General features: G+C 38.4%; 2 protein-coding genes and 1 long non-coding RNA gene across 3 annotated transcripts; 2 read left to right on the top strand and 1 right to left on the bottom strand.

Moving 5' to 3' along the window:
* The first annotated feature begins 8,433 nt into the window (after window positions 1–8,433).
* LOC141780491 (nucleoside diphosphate kinase-like) lies at window positions 8,434–11,779 on the top strand. Its single transcript, XM_074655755.1, has 5 exons — window positions 8,434–8,666; window positions 10,435–10,565; window positions 10,638–10,739; window positions 10,961–11,073; window positions 11,188–11,779. The coding sequence occupies exons 1-5, from the start codon at window positions 8,516–8,518 to the stop codon at window positions 11,306–11,308; spliced, it is 618 nt and encodes a 205-aa protein (XP_074511856.1). The 5' UTR covers window positions 8,434–8,515; the 3' UTR covers window positions 11,309–11,779.
* A 707-nt stretch (window positions 11,780–12,486) lies between these two features.
* Window positions 12,487–23,935, bottom strand: eps8l1a (EPS8 signaling adaptor L1a). The gene is made up of 14 exons (XM_074655754.1): window positions 23,699–23,935; window positions 21,839–21,956; window positions 21,623–21,681; window positions 20,263–20,395; window positions 18,095–18,183; window positions 17,905–17,979; window positions 17,682–17,830; window positions 17,385–17,594; window positions 17,093–17,201; window positions 16,868–17,008; window positions 16,602–16,743; window positions 15,451–15,610; window positions 14,563–14,695; window positions 12,487–14,092 (listed from the first exon to the last, which is right to left on the bottom strand). The coding sequence occupies exons 2-14, from the start codon at window positions 21,954–21,956 to the stop codon at window positions 14,018–14,020; spliced, it is 1,593 nt and encodes a 530-aa protein (XP_074511855.1). The 5' UTR covers window positions 23,699–23,935; the 3' UTR covers window positions 12,487–14,017.
* LOC141780492 (uncharacterized) lies at window positions 17,419–21,448 on the top strand. The gene is made up of 4 exons (XR_012596672.1): window positions 17,419–17,559; window positions 18,500–18,575; window positions 19,999–20,135; window positions 20,323–21,448. It is a non-coding gene; the product is annotated as an uncharacterized LOC141780492 (long non-coding RNA).
* Window positions 23,936–23,984: the final 49 nt, after the last annotated feature.

Here is a 23,984-nt window from a genome sequence, read left to right as displayed (position 1 = left end):
GATCGGAATTCTTAAAAAAATCCTGAATCTGGATCATGATCCAGATTGCCACCAAAATTGAATGGATTGTTTATTGTGCTACACTCCACCCCTCCAAAAAAATTCATTCACATCCATCGCAAACTTTTGGAGTTTTTGTTATTGTTATTATTATTATTATTTGACTTATTTTTACATTAATTTATATTTATTCATGAATTTATGAATTTATTTATTTTCTTATTTGCATAATGAGGCAGAAATGTATAAAGATAAGAATACATAAATAAATTAGTTTGAGGAAATAAATTAGGGGTGAAATGCAAAGGGAAAATCATGCAATAATAAATAAATACATAAATACATTCACACATTTAAAAGAAAAAATAGAAAATACAAACAAAAATACATAAATAAATAAATGCAAAAATAAATACATTCAAAAATTAATGAAAAAATACTTAAATAAATAAAAGGGAAAATTAAACAGAAAGAGTAAATTAATACAGGAATTACTACAAAGATAAATAAATAAAGAAGTAAATTAAGACAGAAATATCAATTTATGTCACATTTTAACAATTAATTAATAGCTACATTTATTTTTGATATAATTTTTGGTACATTTATTTGTTTATTTATTTATTTATTTATTTATTTATTTATTTATTTATTTATTTATTTATTTATTTATTTATTTATTATTCATTCATTCATTCATTCATTCTTTCATGGCCCTGTTGTTTAACATGTCACTCTTTCTCCCTCTGCTATCAGTATGCTGCAGTGGGACCTTTTAATGGCAGCTGGCTTGATTTGTGATTCAATGTGGCAGCGTGTTTTATCACCAAAACCAATGACACCAGAGTCAGGATCAGCTTCTGCTTGTAGAGCTGCAGTCAGTGTAGAGCTTCATCATCACTTTACCACTCCAGTTTATTTTATTTAGTCAGATTTCTTATGAAATCATGCCCAAATTGACTTAATAGTATATTTTGGATTTGTATGTTGTATGTTGCTGTTGTGGTGGGTTGTGTTACGAGTGTTGTGTTATGTTTTCTGTTAATTTGGCACCAGGAAGAATAGATGAAGCTAAAAGGATCCTAATAAATGAAATGGAACATATCCTACAAAGAACGTGATACAATATTTGTTAGTGTTTGTGATTCAAACTCTATGTAGGAAAAACATCTTGTCCATTAAAAACATGAAACTAAAGCTGCGCATACAACTGTACGATTTTAGCCCGTTTCTGGTGCGAATTTTGAGCTGCACGACTCATTTTAGAGTCGGACCAAACTATATATAAATATTGGTCACTGTCAACAGCCAGAACGGTCAGCAGCTGCCGACGGGCCATGTTTTTTTTCTATTTTACACGTACAGTGTGAGCGCTTACACAATAACATTTCTAAAATCGTACAGTGTATGCCCAGCTTTAGAGCCAGTGTTGTAGTACTCGAGATTGGTCTTGGTCTCAAGACCACTTTTAGAAGGCCTCGTCTACTTGGTCTTGTCTCAGAAAAAGAGGACTCTGGATTTTATTTCAAGACTACATATGCAGGGATAACACTATATCATTGATATATAAATATTTCCTTAGAGTGTGGGTCGATCACCCTGTTGTTGATCAGTTCATTTTTATCGCTTTTATCATTAGCGCTGTGTGATTAGAATGCTTTTGCCCACCATGCCTGGATCCATAATCTCCTGTTTTTAACAAAGACATGAGATCCCCTCGAAATATTAAACATTTTCAATCCATCTTTTCTGCGGTTGGTGCAGTTAACTCCTTGTCATCTCTGCTTTGGAGCTTGGCTCTGCTATACATGCTGTGCATCTCTGTGATGACGTTGCACAGAAACCCGTCTACATGTCCACAACTATTATGATACAATAACCTTTTATTTTGATGTTAATTCAGGAATTCAGGAATATGTAGGATATTACTACTGGCATTCATGTAATATTACGTCACAACGTCTGCTGTATTAGCCATGTGTTTACTATGTGTTTATTTGCATACAGAGCTTGAAGTGAGATCGGATCACAAGTGGCCACTCGAGACGCGTTCTAATGCCAGGTGTGAACAGACCGTACTTAAAGCTGTCCACTTGCGATCCGTTCACTGAGGATGCATGTTAACACCAGGTCTGAACAGGGCCTAAGATGTTAGCATTATACCTCCTAAGCTGACGTTAGTATTTAGCTCACAGTACAGCCTCATAGAGGCGGCTGTTAGTCTTGTTTTCTTTTCCCAAAATAAGGACGAAAAACGATGCTGGGGTTCTTGGTTTGGGTTTAATATGTGATCTAATAACCTGCTGAGTCGAGGAATGATTGACTTCACAGGGGCGAAGTAACGCTGTGACCAACTGACGTTTTGAAAATCATCTCAGCTTCAAGACGTTTTAACTCTGCACACTTTTAACATGACAAGGAGACAGTGGTTATTATTATTATTATTATTATTATTATTATTATTATTATTATTATTATTATTTTTTATTTTTTTATTTTTTTATTATTATTTATTCACACTGTCCACTTTTGGCTTTACCTTTAAAATAACATTCAGATTTCAGCTGTGTGTGTTTATTCCGTGTGCTGCAGCTGGCTGGTTATTTTACAAGTTAATGGCTGAGCAGCGTGTCTATGAAATTTATGATATGACACCTCTTCCTCCTCCTCCTTCTCCTCGCAGCATCACCCCTGTCCTCTTTACAGCTGGGTGAGTCAGTGGTGGTGGTGGTGGGGGGGGGGTTGATCTTACACCCCCCGCCAGGGATCAGACAAACACTTATTAACTGAGAGGAATGCAAACAGGCCAGAGCTGCTGGGACGCAGGACAGCACAGGCTGGAGGTGGAGGTGGAGGGGTGAGGGTGGGAGGATGGGGGAGGATGTGGGGTGGAGAAAGGGAAAGGAGGATAAGGAGAAGACCCTCCTCCTCCCCTCCTCTCTTTACTCGTTGTAAACTCCCCACCCAGGAGATTGATCCAGAACAATGCAGCTCCTGTGGCTGGAGACGTGGTGACTGTATGGGCTGCAGACGGCTGCTGACGAGCCAGTGAACATTAAAAGATGAGATGAGATGAGATGAGTTTAGATGAGATGAGATGAGATGAGATGAGATGAGTTTAGATGAGATGAGATGAAATGAGATGAGATGAGATGAGACAATACAGGTAGGCTGTCAAAGTTAACACAAAATCAACAAAAAAATAATAATAAAAAAAAAAAAAAAATTGTTGTTTATCCACATACAGATTAGTACATGTGCTGTGCGTGTTTGACCAGAGTAGTCCAATAGAGATAGAAAAGATTCAGGTATACCTACAATATATGGAGGACGGAACCTGCCAAAATCAAAAATAAATGAATAAATAAATAAACAAATGACTCGATAAATAAATAAATATGTCAATAAATGTAGCAAAGGTTATATTAAAAATAAATGTAGCCATTAATTAATTGATAAAATGTGTTATAAATTGATATTTCTGTTTTAATTTGCTTCTTTATTTATTATTTTGTATTAATTATCTTATTTATGTACTCTTCTGTTTATTTTTTAATTTTATTTTTTTATGTATTTATTTTATTATTTATTTAATTTACTTATTTATTTTTTATTTATTATTGCATTTATTTATTTTTTATTTTTGCATTTATTTTATTATTTTCTATTTATTTTTATTTTTGCATTTATTTTATTATTTTACATATATTTTTTAAATATATGTATATATTTACGTATTTATGCATTTATTTATTTATGCAGGATGTTCTTTCACGCCTTATTTATTTCCCCAAACTTATTTAACTTTTTTTCTGTATTCTTTTATTTAAACATTTCTTCATACAATATGATTTTAGACTATAACTTGTTAATTTTTTGTTTTATTTATTATTTATAGGTTACAATTCATATTAATCGACATCAACAGCGAGTATAAAACACTACTAACATGGAAAGTAATACTTAAAAATCAAAATAACCACAAACAGAGATTTATTGGCAACTGTTTTGATAACCAGTGAATCATTAAAGTTGCCGCTTTTCTTTGTCTCGTGATTGTAATCTGAAAACCTATGAGATTGTTTGGACAAAACAAGACTTTTGAGGACTTTTCTTTGTTTTGATCCTTATCTAGTTAGTCAACATGTAAACCAGTGGAGGATGTGGATTAGTCCAGAGGAGGGAGGGTCTGCTATCAATGAGGACAAATGACAACAGATTTAGCAGATTAGTGAGTGGAGGAATGAGAGGTGTTGCTGCTCCACTGTGGCTTTGTTTGCTAATGGATTTGACACTTTATTTCCAGCCCTCCACATCTGTTTGCAAACAATGCAAACCTCTCACATCGTGTCAGAGGATATGAGGGAGTCACTGAGCAGAAGGTTGATCTTCTTCCTCAAGGTGAAGGTAATCTGCATGACTTCAAATTAGGACGATTGAAGAGAGAACAGCCCCCAAATTCCACCATGTCCTGGTGGGAAATGTATTTGATGTAATGTCCAAAGTGTGATGCAAAAAAATACATTAAAAAATATGCATAGATGCAAAGAAGCAAGGCCTGAAGATTCTTTGTAAGACTGAAACATCACACCCAAACAGCCTGTTGTAGTCTTTTGTAAAGCAACCGGTAGAAAGTGAAACATTCACTCCATCTAAAGGTCTTCAAACTGTTTAGCGGATATTCTAACCGAATTTGGGGGACTGCATCAGACAATGTTTGTAACTTTCCAAAACAGACACACAGAGATTGGCCAGGTGTGAAAGTAAGTAGAAATATCTGCTGGACCATGAGTGTCTTCTTTGATGTCTACCTGTTTTTGTGTTTTTTAGGGGGTACAGGGGGTCTTTAGGGGGAGATAGCAGCTCAACAGTAGATGTCACATAGAAGTGGTGTAGTCATAAATCATAAATAAAAATGAAATAATTAATTAATCAAAATAAACTCTGAAAGTTTATAAGGGCTTAGAGCATTATGATTGAAGTATATGATGGTCATTCCCATGCTCTATTATGACTCATAAGTTGTTGCAGCAATTTTTAGGTTGATACGATTTACTACACAGATTTGTTGCTAAATTTAACCATTTTTTACCATTCAAGAATTGATAAAAATTATCAATAATCCCTCCAAAATACCACATTAAGACACAAAGACCTTGAGGAACACCATAGAAAAAGCCATGCTGTGATTTGGGATCAAACGATTAGATAGTGAGCACTTCTGTTGTGGAAACTGCTCAGAAACCCCCTTATGGTCAATCTACCTAGGAAAGCCATCCATCCTCTGAATGCTCTATGTCTGTAGTTTGTGGTTGTAAAGTTTCATGAGGCTGTGATTATCCTAGAGGTCATCACAGGTCATTTTATACAGTGAGGTCAAGTTTCAAAAAATGGTCTTTGGTAATTTTTCTCAGAAAAAAAAAGTCTTTGCTGGATAGAGGTAGCATCAACATGGGATTTCAAGAACAATACCCAAATGTATGTAGCTCTCTACTCGGTCAATGTCAACACCTTTAACAACAGTTGGCAGAGGGATTGGTGGTGACTTCCTGAAATCATGTCTTTTGTTTCAGGCACATTTAGATGGAGGAAGGACTCATCACACCAAGCCACAAAGTCATCCACCACCGGCCCGTGTTCCTGTACCTCCCTTTAAAGAAGTCTAACAATAGCAGAATCATCAGCGAACTGATGGACTTTTTCAGGACTAAAACGAAACCGCTATCTTTACGAAGTGCTTTGAGTTTCCTAAACAGAAACAAAAAAAAAAAATTTTTAGGAAACAAATGAAATGTGTTGTCAGAACGTTTTACTGATATTTTGCAACTAGTCACGTTTATTAAAAATGTTTCCTCAATATGTTAAATAAACATAATCTGGGAGACCTCAAGTTTCTCTCAAAACATATTTGACTAAAATCAAAACCACATTATTATAGTCAGTAATGTTCCACGTTACATGTCTGAAAAGGGCTCATGTGATGGAGACATTGTGTCTTCATTACTGTACTAATCGGCTGACATGCAGGCCAATACGGATAATATCAGCTGATAATATCGGCTGACCAATTTATCAGTAGGGCTCTAACTCCACTCTCTTCTTTTGTCTATAAAATGCCTGAGAATAGTGAGTTTTCCATAGCTGAAAGTGACATATTCAGATGTCTTGTTTTGTCTGGGCAACAGTGAAAAACTCAAAGATATTCAGTTTGATTTTATAAGACAAACAAAAGCAGCAAATTGTGACATCTGAGAAGCTGGAAGCAGCAAATGTTTGGCGTCATTTGACTGTTTGCTGTTTTGCTTCTCTGCAGCATCCACATGTGAGCTGGACGACCTTTCACCATGACCTTGCTGGCAGTCGTCCCTCGGTGTATCAGTCACTCGGTGTCCTCAGGGCGTGTTTTGCAAGTCAACAATTCCCATAAAGCAAGAAGCACCCCGCCGCCCCTGAACTGAGCATACAAACGGCTGCTTATTCAGTGCCTTAAAGAACCAGAGGATTAAGAAATCAGGGATCCTGAAAGGCCACTACGCAGCCCCAGACTCTGGAGTTAAGCGGCCGTGAATGAGATGTGGCGACTCCAAAACAAAGCTACTGTGTCACTCATGCTGCACTGAGGGGAATGCTGACGTCACATCTCACAAAAGAGGGACACTGAGGCCGTAAAATATAGTAGGCTACGCCACAACCGCTCCGAGTCCTGGTTCTCCTCTCAAATATGCACCAGAGCTGCTGCCAAGTCTTCTCTTTGTGTCCAGACAGAGGAAACGCACAGAAGCATTTGCACTGTGTCTCAGTGGAGATCTACTCTCTGATCCATATTGGGTGAAATATAGGCTCTCCCTGTCCTCATGGGTGGCCTGGTTTGGCCAGAGGACACAGTACTGCGGACTCTCGTAGTGGTCTCCATGGGGATGAGCAGGACTTGGGGAGGTATCTGGCTTACTGGAAACGTGGTTTATTGTTGACTTTCAGGAATGGGGAGGGGGCTGCTGCTCTGAGATGAGCTCGGGGGGGTTGGAGCACTTCCTGGTAGAGTGAAACTCGGCTCAGCTGGGTTTTTACTTCATCGCCCTGCTCACCTCACAGGTCAAGTGACACCAACTGTGGCCCTGGTGGAGATGGTGCACACTCAAACTTGTGTGTAATGTATATATATATATATATATGCATATACAGTATGCATACTATTTAATAATGTCACATTGAATCAGATAACAGTCACAGGAGACATTTTACTGCAAAATGAGTAGTTTTACTACATGGAGCTGAGAATACTGTACGCTGCTAAATAGGCATTGTGTACTTATGCAAGTACCTAAGTACATAATGCAAGAACAGAAGTATCCAGAAGTCTTGGTACAAAAATCCAAACAGTTTATCAGAAGAAAAGTCAAGTGAGGTTTGTGTTTAAAGGGGGCCGACAAATGTTGTGCTTTGGCTCCCTCTACTGGTTCTGTACCTTTAACTACTGAACACACACATACATGTACATACTGTATACTGTAGCTATGTAGGTGCCAGTTTGTTTTCATTTCAATAACAGGTCAAAGACTAAGTTAAATTATCCAATAATACAGAGAAAACCTAAAAAACGTCCAAAAAAATGATATAAATTGTATCAGAACTTACGTAGGTAAAACTAGCTCCACCTATTGGAAAATTATGATTCCCTGAAACCTCCCTGATTGATTTTGTTGATATCTGTGTGTATATACACACAGGTATAGACACCATCAATACCTAACTCCCATTTTTTTTTTTATGTTTTATGCTTTTATATATGCCCTTTAATTGTAATTTACTTCACTATGAGTACTTTTACTGCATGAAGCTGAGAATACTGCTGTACTTTTACTGAAGAAGAGGATCAGAATACTTATTCTAGTACTGGGTTGTGTACAGTATTCATCATCAGTAAACTGCAGACTACATTATATATTATACTTTAAAGCCTTTAAAAATAGTTCTATGTCTTCTGTGGCTGTCAAGTCTGAGACAATAACCCTAACCTGCTTCACAAACAGTGTGTTTTGAGCTTGGAGTGTTTAATGAAGACACTATTGAGTTGCATTATGGGAAGTGTAGGATCCATCAGTTTTGGAGCTTAAAAAAGGTCCAAAATGCCTCTGGCGCATCAAATTTTTATCTTTTTTTGTTTGTTTCTTGCAAGTCCACCAACTTCATGAAAATGTGGTTAAACTGAAGTTTACTTTTTTTTTATATGCTGTAAAACTTTAATGTTCTCATAGCTCTAGTTGTAGAAACTGAAGTGCAGAATCAATGTGTTTGTTAAATCTAATGAATTTCTGAATTCTTGGTCAATGCTGGAATTTATTTATTTATTTGCAGAAATAAGAGATACAGCAACAGACCCACATCTGACATCACTGGAGTTAACCATGTGGTGTGAGCAGGAGGTTGGCAGAGAGGAGGGATGACTCTTGAGTTGTGATTGAGGAGGGTTGACTTCTCTCTCTAGAGGCAGACACAACACAACACACGTCAAAACATGGTCATGTTGCAGCGTTGCATTTTTAGGAGAATTCTCCAACCATTTTATTCAGGGCATCAAGGAACCACTAAAAGTCTGCTGTCAGCTGGGTTTCCCATCAAGCTGCTGGGTGGACATGGAGGAGCTGCTGGGCACAGGAGCAAATCAAGTAAGTGACTTAATTTATATCAACTGCTCAGTAAGATTTTACTTTTGGACATTTCTTTTGGTCTTTTACGCACTTGACTTTTTTTTTCTTTTCACAAAGGACTAAATGGCACTCTTCCAGGACTTATTGTTTAATTCTGAATTTGACCTATTGACCATAGGAGTCTCTGTTTTGAAGATGTGATGATGGCATGCATGTGTATTTCTTTAAATTTAATGTTAAACATTATTGGCACCGAGTCAAAGAGACTTTATACCTAACGTTCATTTGTTCCAAACTTAAAGGGGGCGTTTGCAAAAACAAATATGCTTGCCAAACTCCTGGGGTCATGAACTGGAACTAGGTTACAGACACGGGAGATGCTGGAGATACCATGACCTGCGCTGTGCGTAATTGGGCCAAAACCTGTGCGCAGTATGCGTAAAGTAGGCTACGACAGAAGGAAACTTCCATCCAGCTTGTGAACGAGTTGTCCTACTTCACTGCCACAGACAGTCTGAAAGATAAATGTCTGTAGACCGAGTTCCTCCAGTGGAGGGTCACATGTGTATCTAGTGGTCGCATGCAGTCATTCATTAGTTCCTATACTGGCTGCTGCAGAGCTGTTCTGTGCACACCAAACAATCTAAATACAAACAATATCTCACGATATGTCTGTTTTCATTCTGCTCACAGAGTTCATCTGTGTTTGCAAACCTATGTGTGTGTATAGTGGATGTTCCCCTGCATGTGGGACAAATTGAGTCAATATTTGTCTTCTTCCCTGTAGGTTACAAATATTGGCAATATGTACAGTAAGGCTCAGTGGTGGAGTGTAACTAAGTACTGTACTTAAGTACATTTTGAGGTACTTTTACAGTGCTTTACTTTAATGTTTCTGTATACTTCTACTACATTTTGGAGGCATTGCATTTTTTTTACTCCACTATAATTATTGTTTATTTATTTGTCAGCTTTAGTTAGTTACTTTGCAGATTCTGATTGTTAATACAAAATATAAATCAACTAATAAATTCTGATTTATTTTTAAAGATTAGGCTAACCAGCAGTATATAAAGTAGCTGAATTATCCCTTTACCAGCTGCAGCATTAGCAATGCTTGCACAGTAATCAATACTGATATTTTATTTTAAATGAGCCATTTAGCATAATTCATATTTTAACTATATTTTTGATGACAAAAAGTAAGATTTTTAATAATAGACTTTAAGTTTACTTCTAACTAAGGTTGTAACAGTATACCGGTATCAAGGTATACATAATATGAAAGTTGACAGTTATCATATCTTGTACTTTTGCTTATCTATGGTATTGAAAAAACTGACATACAAGTGATTCAGTGTGTGAGTTAAAGATGTAGACAGAAGTAGTCTGGCTGTCTACAGTATATGTTAATTGTTAATAATCATAGGACATTATTTTAGAAGCTCCCAGCTGATGTTAATTTAACATGCTATAGTGGGGCTAACATGTAAACTAACATGCTTTAGTTATATAGTTACATGCTATTTTTTATTGGGTTTATAAATCTGTTTATTATAATCTGTTCTCATTCTGTTAAGGGTCATTGTAACGGATACTACCAGTACTAATACTACTAATAATAATAATAGTGTGATACTGTATACCGTGATGCTGTGAAACTGTGATATTTTCTGCAACATTTATCATAAGTAAAAATCTCATGCTGTTACAACCCTACTTCTAACAGAGTGTTTTTATATTGAGTTGGGTGACTTAGTCTATTTCTCTTTGTCTGTCCCACCAGCTGTTCCAGATGTAAGGGAGCGGACTCTTATTGCTGTAAAGCCAGATGGAGTTCAACGTCGTCTTGTAGGACAAATAATTCAGCGGTTCGAGCAGCGTGGCTTCAAGCTGGTCGGCCTGAAAATGTTGCAGGTATAAAGAAGAAGTCTGAAATGTTTCTGTAATGTGCACGTTCTCTGTTTAACTTCTGTCTCTGTTGTGAAGGTGCCTGATGACCTCCTGGCTCAGCACTACTCCCAACTGAGGACTAAGCCCTTCTATCCCAGGCTGCTGGAGTACATGACCTCAGGGCCTGTTGTTGTCATGGTGAGGGATACTTCTGTATTTTACAGTATTTCTGCTTCTTTTTTGATTATTTCTACCTTTGCAGGTTGATGGACATGAGAGGTGTGTCTTTAAAAAATGATTGCTAGAAAATCTTGTACACTTTGTATACACAGTATTTAAGAGGTAGACCTGCTACAAATCTGTGCAAGTCTTGAATATCATGTTTTTGTGTGCACACGTGTGTTGTTTTATTTGTTTAGGTGTGGGAAGGGCACAAGATAGTCCAGACGACACGTACCATGGTGGGACATACTAACCCAGCGGAGGCCCAGGCAGGCACAGTCAGAGGAGATTTCAGCTATCATGTCAGCAGGTAACATGATATCATGTGTACAGTACGTTTAAACAACAATCTCATGACGCCACCATCTTCCACATATTGCATGTGATTGGAGGTAAAATAATGGCGTGTGTTGGTCATTTAAAGGAACGTGGTTCATGCCAGTGATTCACTGGAGATGGCACAGAGGGAGATCCAGCTGTGGTTTCAGAAAAAGGAGCTCCTGAACTGGGACTGCTGTGACCAGACCATCACCTGTGAGGTGTGAAGATGCTGAGAGCCGGAGGCAGTGAGAATCAGTAATGCTATCTCTTCTCCTGCTGCTCAAAGGTCTGTCTCTTTTGACCACAGTGATTGAAAAAGATAAGTCGTATTCAGGGTTCCTATCAAATAATTTACCTCAGTAAGTGCACTTAGAGTCACAAAGATTTCAGGTTTTTTCCCCCAATAAATCAAGCTACCTTAGCAACTGCACACATATAGCTGTTACATCTTTCATTGAACGGCCATAACAGGAGAAGTTTAGCTTTGGTCTCAGGGTGAGTAATCGAATAGATACAGTATTTTATCAGTATGTGTGAAACATTGAGGTGCAGTGTCGAGCCATAGTGTATTAATTAAAGGTGAATGACAAATACAGAAATTGTTAGTGGCTCAGTGACTGATTTACAGCTGTAATACATTGTATGTGGCTCAAAGCAGGCCTAACATCAACAATCTATATTAAAAATAACAAAAACAATTAAATAAAAAATGCAAGTATTACCAAGTAATAAAGACAAAGTCAGCTCTAATTTGATTTGACTCATTGCCCGTATGGTAAAAATGTAAGAGCTGACTTTCATCCCCTGTCGCTGCTCTGCTGTATGATGATCACGCACAGCTCCAGCTGGCAAATAGATTCACAAAATATTGCATTAAGTTTTTCATCACAGTGAGAAAAGAAATCACTAATTTTCAAGAGACTGATATCCCATTTTTGGCAACATAAAACAATTAAATGACATTTTAACAAAGCCTTGCTGTGAAGTAATAAGTAAAATGGTGTATACATTCTTGGTTGTTTAACAATAGTGTTGTTTTGGGAGTAATACGCACACTAATAACCTTTTTAGTCAAGTCTTTACTTGAACTATATCCTCAAATACTTTAAGTGTAATTATTCTACTTGACTGAAATTGTAAATTTGTGTAAATTGTTGAATGATCCTCCTACCTCTGTTTAAAAGAAGAAAGAAATGAAATAAGAGGGTGAATAGTTTCAAGTGCAAAACTTTGTCAGGAAATCAAATAATCCCTGTTTACACTAGAACATTTGACCTCTGGTGAATGTTATTTGTAAAATGTGCTTGTGCTGTCAGTGCAAAAATGTACCAAAGTAACGTGATGGTGATGATTTACCTCCGCCTGCTATTATTGAACACTTAATGATTCAGATTTGATGTATGTTGACATCTTCAGTGTCACTTTCTTAATTCTTCATACAGTTGAAAAATCTAGTTCAGTCTGTTGCGCACAATATTACATTATTAATATATTATGAAATGACTTATCTAGAATTCTTCAAATAGTTTTTATGTTTTGATCATATAACAGAATATGGAAAGAAAGGTTGCAGTAAACTCATAGATATCATAAAAAAATACACATAATTTAAGTTTCATTCAAGCCAATATATTCACAGTATCCCTTATGTTACTGTGTTGTACATTATGTCATGTCAGGACGGAAATAGTGTGTTGATTGTGTATCAGTTGAATGTGTATTTGGTCTAAAACAGCATCTGGCTACAACAAGCGACATTGTCTTAAGTGCACAGATTGATGTGCAAGCAATAAAAACTCTGAATCAATAAAAACATCTGACTGTTCTTTAAAGTCATAAATACTTTAACCGAAAGCACTTTTCTTTTGTTTTTATAGCTCTAAAATGGAGTTTCAATCCATTGTTGTTAACCTATCAATCTAATAATTAGTATGTGATTACATTTATTATATTGCATTTTAAAGATATGGCCAGTAGGCAACTCCGGGTCTGAAGCCAATGCAGAAGTGTTTTAAACTTGCATTCTTTCTAACAGCCAGCAGGGGGCGACTCCTCTGTTTGCAAAAAGAAGTCTGATTGTGTAGAAGTCTATGAGGAAATGACGCTACTTCTCACTTAATTTATTACCTCAGTAAACATTGTAAACATGAGTTTATGGTCTCAGTCACTAGTTTCAAGTCTTCTTCAATACAGCATGATGTTCATTTAGTAAATTATGGTCCCATTTAGAGTCAAATAGACCATAAAGCAGGGGATGCTTTAGGCCGTGGCTACCTTGTGATTGACAGGTCGCTACTACAGCGTTGTTCGATCTGGAAGTTGTCTGTTTTTTCGACTTACAACTTTAACCCTTTCACAGTCTGTTTTCAGTTCATGAAAGTAAATTATAACCCTTTGCTCGACTAAAATGTCTTATTTAGCATTCGGTTGTACTTGGCTCCACCCTCTCGTGTCACTTCTGGTTGCAAATAACCAAGATGGTGACGGCCAAAACTCAAGGCTTCAAAACAGCAGTTCACAAACCAATGGGTGACGTCACGGTGACTACGTCCACTTCTTATAAACAGTCTATGCATATGGCCTAGCAATATTCAAATTGTAAAAAAATATAATGTTACCAAATGGTAAGAATAGTATAAGTAAAACTCGAGAATTCGAAGTTTAAAGCCCCTTTGTCTTAAAAAACATGTAAAAATCCCAAATAGTCCCAATGTCAATCAGAGTATTAGTGAGTGAGCTTTACTTTTAACACAATTTGCTTTTGTTGATGAATCTGTAGCATGTATATATAACAGCATGTATGATTTAAATATCAAAATCCATCTGCAATATCACTCTGTGCATCCAGCTGTATATGTACTATACATTTATCTCCATTGATCTTTGATACCACATCTGTATCAGTGGAAGTTTGAGAGCTCTGTCACATTACATCACTCAGATTTCAGGTCAAGCTTCAGTTTTTGCTTCTTCATTGCCGTCTCTAGTTCTGTAGATTTGTGCACATCCTGAGGAGGACACAAGATAAAATGTGATTTAACACAGAAATATTAAGAAAACTTTGTTTTTGGGGGGGCAAACTTCAAAAGACTGAAGAAAAAGTGTTTTAATCCAATAATCTGAAACTGGCATTTGCAAATGACATATGCAAAATTAAAATTTTTTTTTTTTTTTAAATTCTAGTCCTATTTGGTCACATTTTAAACAAATGTCTTTGCATTGAAGATCAAATTAAAACCCATTTCTGAAGACACCCAAGAACAAGAAGGCTCTCTAGTAATTAACAACTGTAAAATCTACCCACTGCGACTGGCTATGAGGTCTGTAGGAACAAATATGCATTTCATGGTTTTGGTAAATCGTCTGTTGTCAATGTGGCAGTAACAGTTAAAATTACGAAGTCTGTGCATAAGTCAAGGCTGAGCAAACAAACCATGCATAAACACACACAGTACACCCAAATAAATACTGGACAAACCTCGAGAAGGGCCTTCTGCACCATAATTTGGCTGTAGACTCTTGTACCTTCCTCTGATGATACCTCGCGGAGCTCCTCCTTATTCAGGGAAAACAGCTGTGCTCCATTTAAAATGCCCAGACTCTGAACCGTCCTAACAGCGGACGAAGGAGCAACAAAATCAGTGTTAGTGTCTGTTCACCTTCAGAGAGATCACCTATAACCTGGATAAAAGTATCTTTGTCAGATAGAAGAATCCAGTTGTTTAAACTGGAACAATCTAAAGAAAATGTAAGCTTATCTTCTCTTCTTCTTGCTGTAATAGTTCCCCTAAATGTCCAAAATATCCTCCTAAGTGACTGTTTATGTTCAGCTCCAACTGACCTCAGGTCACAATTGCAATACATTAACATTGGCGGGGAAGACATTTGACATTTAGGGGTGCTATTGTGTAATAAATGAAGGAGTGTGCCTTTGAAAGCTTTATGTATAATGCAACAAACTGTGGAGACTACTTTGATTTCATTTCCTTCATTGTTCTTCAAGTCCACAGCACCCAAATGTCCAATAAGCAACCCCCATACAGCCTAGTGAAGCCAAGGCTGTGCTCGTCCACCTCTTATTTTACATTTCCTGGTACAGTATGTTCAATGATGTTCCTGGATCAATTTCATTTAGTAGAATTCCGCTCATTAGATTAAAACTATTTCAGCATGATGTGGTTAATAATATCATTAGTGATAGAAATGCGTAGATTCATTTAGGACATGTTGGATGTGATATTCCTTTGATATCATTTGATATTCCTGGTGGATCTTGAGAACAAGATGTGACTATAAATGAACTAATAATATGTTCTACAAACTAGTCTTGTCTGAGCTGGAGTTTCCTCCAACAGTGCACACTCACTGCTGACTGAAGCCCTTGGCGGTGAGCCAGGCTGCCACCTCCGTAGACGGCGAGTGGTAGTTCAGGGGAGTAGTGTCAGCTGCACGGGGCATTGTCCGCGGACGGAGTGACTCTCTTTTCCCAGCTATCCGCTGAAGAAGCTCGTCATTCACTATCAGGACTGCAAATATAATACACACAAAAAACATTATTCTAAGTCAAAGTGCCACATTTCTCCAATTCAAGATTAGTGCTCAACCTCCAGGGTCAGTTATCTGTATCAACATTATCCCAGTGTTTTGTAGGGCTGAGATGTTTAAAGGAACGGTGTGTAACATTTCAGGGGATCTATTAGCAGAAATATAATGTAATATTCATAACTATGTTTCCATTACCATGGAGCTACACAGGATATAGGGTACCAGCAGTGGAAGCATGGCACCCAGCTTCTTCCTCTTAGAAATGGATGCAACAAAAGGCTAGAAGAAGCATCTTAATGGGGACCTTTTATCCTTTTGTGCTTTTTCCCTTTCCTTTAGTGTGTTATATAGTTTTTTGTGCATGTAAAAGGTCTGCAAAGCTACAAAGCCCAAAGTCCACTCCAAAGAGAGTAACTCTCCCCCACAGAAACACTGCTCCTGAACTGCCTGAAACACCTCGCTTGAAATCCCGCCTTTTCTTCCGTAACGTGGTGATGTCACCAAGTAACACATTTGCATAACTGCTAGTTTGGCACGTCCTCAAACAAAGCTAGTTAGAGCGGAGCTGGAGCAGAATCCGAAAGGGTTTGGTTCAGTTGACCAATCACAACAGAGTAGGCCAGCTGACCAAGCAGAGGTGCTGCAGCACAGCCAGTATGAGAAGTATGAGTAAAGTGTTTTTTGAACATTAAAGCATGTAAACATGTTCTAATAGAAACCTTAAATACAAGTATACACCTGAAAATAAGCATAATATGTCCTCTTTAAAATAAAAAGCTGTCTGTCTGCTGGAGACAGGACTTTAGCAGCACTTTATTGACAGATTAGAAACAGTTCTTACTGCTACTGCTGTTATATGCTGAAAGAACAAGAAGCTCCTGGGATCCAATATATTTTTGAACTTGATATTCTAACAAGCCCCTCTTATGTTTGTGCCATTGCTGATATTCAACATGTATATGTGCATGTTACCTCGGTCACTGTCATCTCCCTGCATTGCAGTAGATGGGAAAACCATGCTCTGTGGTCGCGTTGGGCTCATAGCGGTGGGACTCCCAACTGGGCTTGATGCGGCATATGAGAAGTACTTTGACTGAGGGGAAAGGGGCATCTTCTGTTGTGGAAAAGTAGGAACGGATGGCATGAGACAAAACGCCACAGTGTGTGCAATATTTGAGGCACTGACACAAACAGCAGCAAAAATCTATCTGTACAGTAAGTGTGTGTCGTGTGTGTACCTTTGACTCTCTGCGTGCCACTAGGCTGTCTCTCTGAGTGTTATTCAGAGCAGACAGAGGCTCCAGGATATTAGAGGGGACAAATCCTATCTGTTCAAAGCGATTCCGACACTTCCACCATCTCTTATTTGACTCGATAACCTAAAGAAAGATCAGTTGAGTCTTGTGAAGAATACATCTACATCTTTTACAGGTGGGTCACTAATTATAATTATGGATGTGTACCTCTAGTATTTCTCCTTGTAGCACAGAGAGTTCACTGCTGTTTCTAGCGACAAAGTCATAAGTGCAGCAGTAATGTCTCTCATCCTCTGCTGGGAGCCCATTTCCGTCTCTGAAATAGAAATGTGAGATGTAAGATATGCAAGATGTAAAAAGACATGAGTTTATAACCACCGGACTTGTTTTATTGGCTGTTAATTGCAGCCATTAGGAATTTATTGTGCCTGCATTGTCACTCCTGCTATAAAAACACAATTATGCCTTGTAAAACCTTTTTCAATGCCTACAGACTTACACTTCATCAGTGCCTTCCCCAGGGCCCTCCGCTGTCTGTCGAGCTTGGTCCTGCAGAGTTCGCGCCTCCCTACTTTCCTTGAGAGCATCTTGTTTGTGCTGCGACTCAATGGGATCTTCAAAACGCTGTCCAGTTGAGTCATAGGCCTCAGGCTGCCACCCATCCAGGAAGACAGGTGTGTATGGAGGAACAGACACACTCAGGTGCGAACTGGGAAAGACGGCAAGAGGATCTTGTTAGAGCAACACTCTCAAACCAAGATTTACACACACACACGCATATGCATAACACACAGACCAGGGTGAAATCCAGTTGGGCCCTAATGAAGTCCACAGCTCCTTTTCCTCTTCAGTCAGATGCTCCTGGAGCAGTGAAACTGCACCACTGGTCATAGCAGGACTGACCACCGATGCTCCTAACGCTGGCCCTCCAGTGGTTTTCTCCATCTGTGAAAGAGAGGGTTGCTACAGTCAGTATCACAGAGAGAGAGAGAGATGAACCAAACATTAGAGAGACTCACCAGTCTAAGAGGCACAAAGATGGGATGCAGCAGCTCTGGTGCATCAGGCTGTGTGATGGATGACTTGAGACGGTCCTAAATAAACCAGGAAATTGGGTCAATTGCATTTTCATTTGCAGTGAAGTTATCAAAATTTACTTGTACATTTCCAGAGATAGTCAATGCTCAATCACGACTAATCTAATCTCACCATCAGACCGAAGGAGAACTTGATTTTCTGAAAGATGTCCACAAACTCGTCCTCTGAGGGAGGGCAAGCTTTCAAGGTCAGCAAATGATCTGCACACAGAAGAGTACAATCACAGCTACAACTTAAAGGAACAGTGTGTAGGATCTGGCGGTATCTAGCGGTGAAGTCGCAGATTACATCTTCTCCTGTGTGCCAAAGCGTGTAGGATTGTGTGTAGGAAAACGTGAATGGCCCTCTCTAGAGCCAGTTGTTGTAAGAATAGAGTGTGTGTGTGTGTACGTGGGAAGTGAGTGGTGAAGCAAGAGAGAGAGAGAGCAGCGGCGACGAGAGCAAGTAACTTTATCGACTCCAGCCCAAGCAGGAAACGTTAACAGAGTTTGGTTTGTCTGTTCTGGGCTACTGTAGAAACATGGCGATGCAACATGGAGGACTCCGTGGAGAGGACCTGCTCTCTATGTAGATATAAACGGCTCATGCTAAGGTAACGAAAACACAACTCTTATTTTTAAGTGATTATACACTAAAGAAAACATACTTATTAATATTATATTATATTTCTGCCAATATATCTCCCCTCATCGTTACACACTGGTCCTTGATAGGACACATACTGTATGAAACACAGACACATAAATCCAGCACGATCCCTGTTGTTATAATACATGCACTGATTTGAACTTGATATGTGTTGGTGTCAGTATCATTTGTTAAGTCTTTTTTAATTATCTAGAACAATTTGCAAGCTGCCAAATGCAAGTTTAATAGCATTTTTAACACTTTTATATAATAGAATAATAAAAAAGAATAACAGAAACACTACAGTAAAATCTTAAAAGTCTTTAAAGGTGCTAAATGCGAGATTGGGAGCATATCTATTGCCTCCGCAACATGGCGAGAGCTGAGCAGGCGGCTCGTAGCGAACAGTGCTAACAGCGCTAACAGTGAAGGCAATGGCAACAGTGTTAACCCGGGGAGGGAGGGGGGGAATCAGAGGGTGGATGCTATGCTTCCTTAACGCCTTTATGGGTCGGGACGATGTTATCAGCTGTAACCGCCGTATGAGTGGAGTGCAGAGTGGCGATAGCCAGTGGGGCACGCTCACAGGCACTAACATGCACTAAAAGCATGCGCGGCTGGCCTGGTTATATCAACAAAGCAAGGAGCAAGTCAGATTACAACGAACACAGAGGGAGACTTCATTCTCTGCTCAGGTAGACATTACTCCCCTATATCTTTACATAGTAAACAGTTGTTTGCTGCTATATTAATGCTCTGGACATCATATAGACCACCTTGAGTGTGGAGTGCTTATTCTAGCTTGTTCCAGCAAGTACTCCCACAAAACAAACCCAGTGATAGTGACTAATAACAATCTTCTATTTCATTATTAATAATTAATGCATATGTTCATTGCCTTTGGTCTTATCAAAGGTCACACCCATCCTAGCACACACTGGCCAGATACCTGGGAAACACCCTGGTCATGTTGCCAGGACAACACAGGGCGAAGACAGATACACTCTCGACACAAACACTCAAACTCCCATTCACATGTATTGGCAATTATGAAAATGCCCTTAAGGTAACTTATTTATTTATTTATTCTCAAGCAGGATATTGAGAATGGCTGGTATGAATATTCATACCACTGAAAATAAAACTACTAACTACAGTATTAGTAGTAATAGTAACTACAGTAAACTACAGTATATATACAGTATATATATATATACACACTGTAGTTTCAGTTGGTCCCAGCTTCAATAATTTATTTGTAAGGTTTCTTGTCCATGCTTACTATAGGCAAGACGTTTCAAAATGATCAATTATCTGAAGGATTTTTTAGCAACCTTCCTGTTGACCTGCTTCCAGTGTGCCAATATTTAGCCTTTGTCTGTCTCTAGTTTCCTGCCTCTAGTCTTCTTCTGCAGCCCTACCAGAGGCCATGCATTCACCAGTCTCCTGCCAAACACCTCCAACTTTTCAGTCCTCCTCTCCCACCAGCTGATCTACACGAAGCATACAGTATCATCTGACTACTGTAAGTATTGCTATTTAGGTCTGTTAGAAGACTCTGTCAGGCTTGATTGTGCAAACAGTTTTTGACCATGGTAGTTAAACTATGACTACAGTAGTTAGTTGATAGGTGTTTGAAGAACAACTCTCACCATCTTGATCCTTCTTCTTGCTCTTTCTGCTTCCCTTCTTCTTCCTCTGGTTGAGGACAGTCTGGGCCTCAGCTGTCTGCTGCAAGCGCATCATGAATCGCTCGACGTCGTCAAAGCAGTGGTTCATCATCTCCTGAAGAAAATCACTGTATGTTTTAGCCATTTACCAGAACGACTTACAGAAAGTGTTTTAATAAGTTAACAGTTCATATCACTGGTAATTTATTTTAAGTTATTAGTGAAGTCAAACAACCTACTGTATGCAATCCTGTGCCCTGCAATAGGTATATTTCTAATGCTTATATTGTTAAATATTTGAGAGTGTATGAAAGAGGCATTGACTCATGTGCGATCTTCTAAGGTGTTGTTATTTTGTCGACCTTGTGGAGCACTAAAGCCATATGAATATCTTATCAAATGTAATCCAATACAATAAACTAATGCCTCAAATATTATCATGAAGTAATTGATACCTCTCTCTACCTTAACAACCAAAATGAACATTAACCTTTACCGGGCAGTTCTTACTTGGGCTGTATTCCTAGATTACAGTGGATTGTAACTATTGGTCACATTAGCGAGCTCAGCTGATGATGTGGGCCTGACCAACCTAAACTTACTCAGGACTGAATCAAATCCCCTCTTTCATATCTGTGACAGACTCTTGCTAAAGTTTAAAAATAAAACAAATATTCTCTTTTTTAGATTTAAAGATTTGAATACAAAAAGGAAGGGGAATTGGTAACTAGTTATTTTATTTGAACATTCCTTCCCTTTATGGCCACACAACCACCTACCAATCACATTCAATAATAAAATAATTTCATAATAAATAGCCCATTTTCCTTCAGTTGTCTCGCAATGTTTGTTATTTAAATGCTCTCATTGGCTATAAGGGAAATCAAAGGAAATTGTTTAACTCTGAAACATTTCATCAACTTAGAATATAATAATATGATAACTTTTTAAGTTCTTTAGCAATATACAATATATGTTTGTTACAATATAAGTATGTTTGCAACAACAGACAGGAAGACACGTGTATTAAATAATATGTGAGAAGGTGTGGAATAGGATAAAAAACATTAAATATTTGCTTTCTGATATGGGGAAGTTTTTATCAGAACACTGTAACACTGCTGGCTCATGTAATCTTATCTCTTTTTATTAAAATGGATTATTTTTCTAACTCTTGTTTTAATATGGTCATCGTAGGGCTGCTAGTAGTTCGTGGTTCGATGTCAGTAAACACAGAAAAGTCAACTAAAAGTCTAAAATTATTAAGGTTTTACAGGCCAACCCTTTTGCCCGTATACATGTATAAAATATTTATATCAAAATCATATATGCAAGTACATACCACTTCTCTCTCTGCATTCACTAGAGGTGTATGATTTGACGCCCCACTGGCTCCATTCTCTGAGCAGAGGAAGAACAAAACCATTAGAGCAAACTTGGACATATATACAAAAACACGAGCCTGCAGGATAACATGTGCAGAGAATGAAAATACATATTTTTGGCAACTGCACATGCTCACACATATGCACACATTAGGCAGATGAATATACTGAACCTTTGCCACGATCGGTGTAGATGGGCAGGCCACCAGGAGGAAGCTGCTGTCCCTTAAGTATCATGACCCGGACACCTGAATGCTTTCTAGGGGACACCGCAGGCGGTGGTGCAGACATCTGTTGTGTGTGGATGTAGACAGAGTCAAATCAGGCATAAACATACAATAGGGCAGTGGTTCCCAACCTGGGGTCCGGGGACGGCAAAGATCCCAGGGGGTGCGCCAGGATTTGTCTGCTGAGTTTGTCAAAATTAGATTTGCTCAAGAATAACTAAAATCATAATAACACACTTACTGGATAATTTATACAATAGTCTGTATATAAAATGATTTAAAAAGATATATTTTTTTGCTACTTAGTAGCAAAATCTAACGACATATTCCGCTTCAATCCATATTTGTTGGCATTTATTCATTCATTATCTGTAACCGCTTATCCTATTAAGGGTTGCGGCTGACATTGGGCGAAGGCGGGTTACACCCTGGACAGGTCGCCAGACTTTCACAGGGCTGACACATAAAGACAGACAACCATTCACACCTACGGGCAATTTAGAGTCAACAATTAACATAACCTGCATGTCTTTGGACTGTGGGAACCCGGAGAAAACCCACGCTAACACATGCAAACTCCACACAGAAAGGCCCCAAGCCGCGCAACCCTCCTGATATGAGGCGGCAGTGCTAACCACAGCACCACCGTGCAGCCCAGTTGTTGGCATTTAGCCTTTCAAAAACATTTTCACTGCAGTCAAAAACCTATTTGCTCTCCCGCTTGACGCACACAAAGGGAAGCAGGTCTAGCACAATAACAAAGTATCTATTTTGGCTCTCATCCAATATAGTAAATGAATTAAGTCGTTGATCATAATATGTATCTGCATTCGCTTGGCGAATCCGTCATGGCATCATCACTTTATTTATGTTGACGAAACTGACTAGTTATATTCATTAAAGAAAGCTGATTTAATAAAAGAGAGATTCATTTAATACACTGAATCACTTTGTTCAGGAGGATTTTGTTCGTGGATTTGTGATTTTTTTAGGGTTGGGAAGGTGGGCTCAGCTTTTCATAGATACAAGGAAAATATGTTGGGAACCACTGCAATAGGGGATAATGCTCAGGTACTATAGTAAGCAAATGTCTACCGGTATTTCCCAGTACACATATCTCATTATTACTTAATGGGAATCACACCTTGCTTCTTAAATGTTTTTTACTTTTCTAACTGGACTAGTCTAGATATGTAATGTGAAAGTCTTGGATAAACTTTGATCAAAACAAACTCATCTTGACTCCATCGTCAAACATGACGAACAAGAGTTCAATATTGTCACATTCCACCAGCTGATTGTAAGAATGCTGAGTATTCACGCTTGTACGTGCGTGACAGATGCACTCGACAGGAAAAACCACTGTCCTCAGGTGAATGGTATGCAGTTGACACCACTACCAAAACTTAATAAAGAAACTGCACCAGCTGAATGTAAGAGTTCGGCACAGGTTTGTGCTATATGCAAACACATAGTAGCCTTGGCATCTCTTTTCCTCATCTTTTTTCTTTCATTCCTCCTCTTCCCACATACTGTTGAAGCAGTGAATACTGCATAGACTATTTCATAAATTACATTTTGCACAGACAAATCCCTTGATGCAATTATGAAATATTCTAATGTATCAAGATGAAGTGAAGCTGCTTCAAAAGTCTCCTCTGAGCAACACATTACTTACACAAGCTGTCCTTCATATGACAGGTGTATGTTCCTCTCTAACCCTCGTTCAAACACACACATACAGTATATACACACACACACTGTTTGCACAGAGTTAACACATAGAATCTGGATACATCACTGTACCTTTTAGTATGCTTTGAGTGTTTAAATCCAGGGCACAGAGACCAATCCTTGTGCTGGGTTGTATGAGCACTGAGCTTATCTGTTTACACGAGCACGTCCCACCTTCTTGAGATATGCAGAAACGAGAAAAACGAGTCTGGCTTTCCTTCTGCAGTTAATCTGTGCTGCTTTCACTCTCCTCTAATGATACACACACATACATGCTCCTCCCTCCCATTCTTCTCTCTGCATGGTTGTGAGCCTCTCCTTCCTCATGACAGCCACTTCTGTCAACTACTGCCTGTGG

Source organism: Sebastes fasciatus, chromosome 13 (assembly GCF_043250625.1).
Source record: "Sebastes fasciatus isolate fSebFas1 chromosome 13, fSebFas1.pri, whole genome shotgun sequence".
In the NCBI taxonomy this organism is placed as follows: domain Eukaryota; kingdom Metazoa; phylum Chordata; class Actinopteri; order Perciformes; family Sebastidae; genus Sebastes; species Sebastes fasciatus.
The sequence above is the reverse complement of the archived record's forward strand: the minus strand, read 5'-3'. Positions and strand labels throughout refer to the sequence as shown.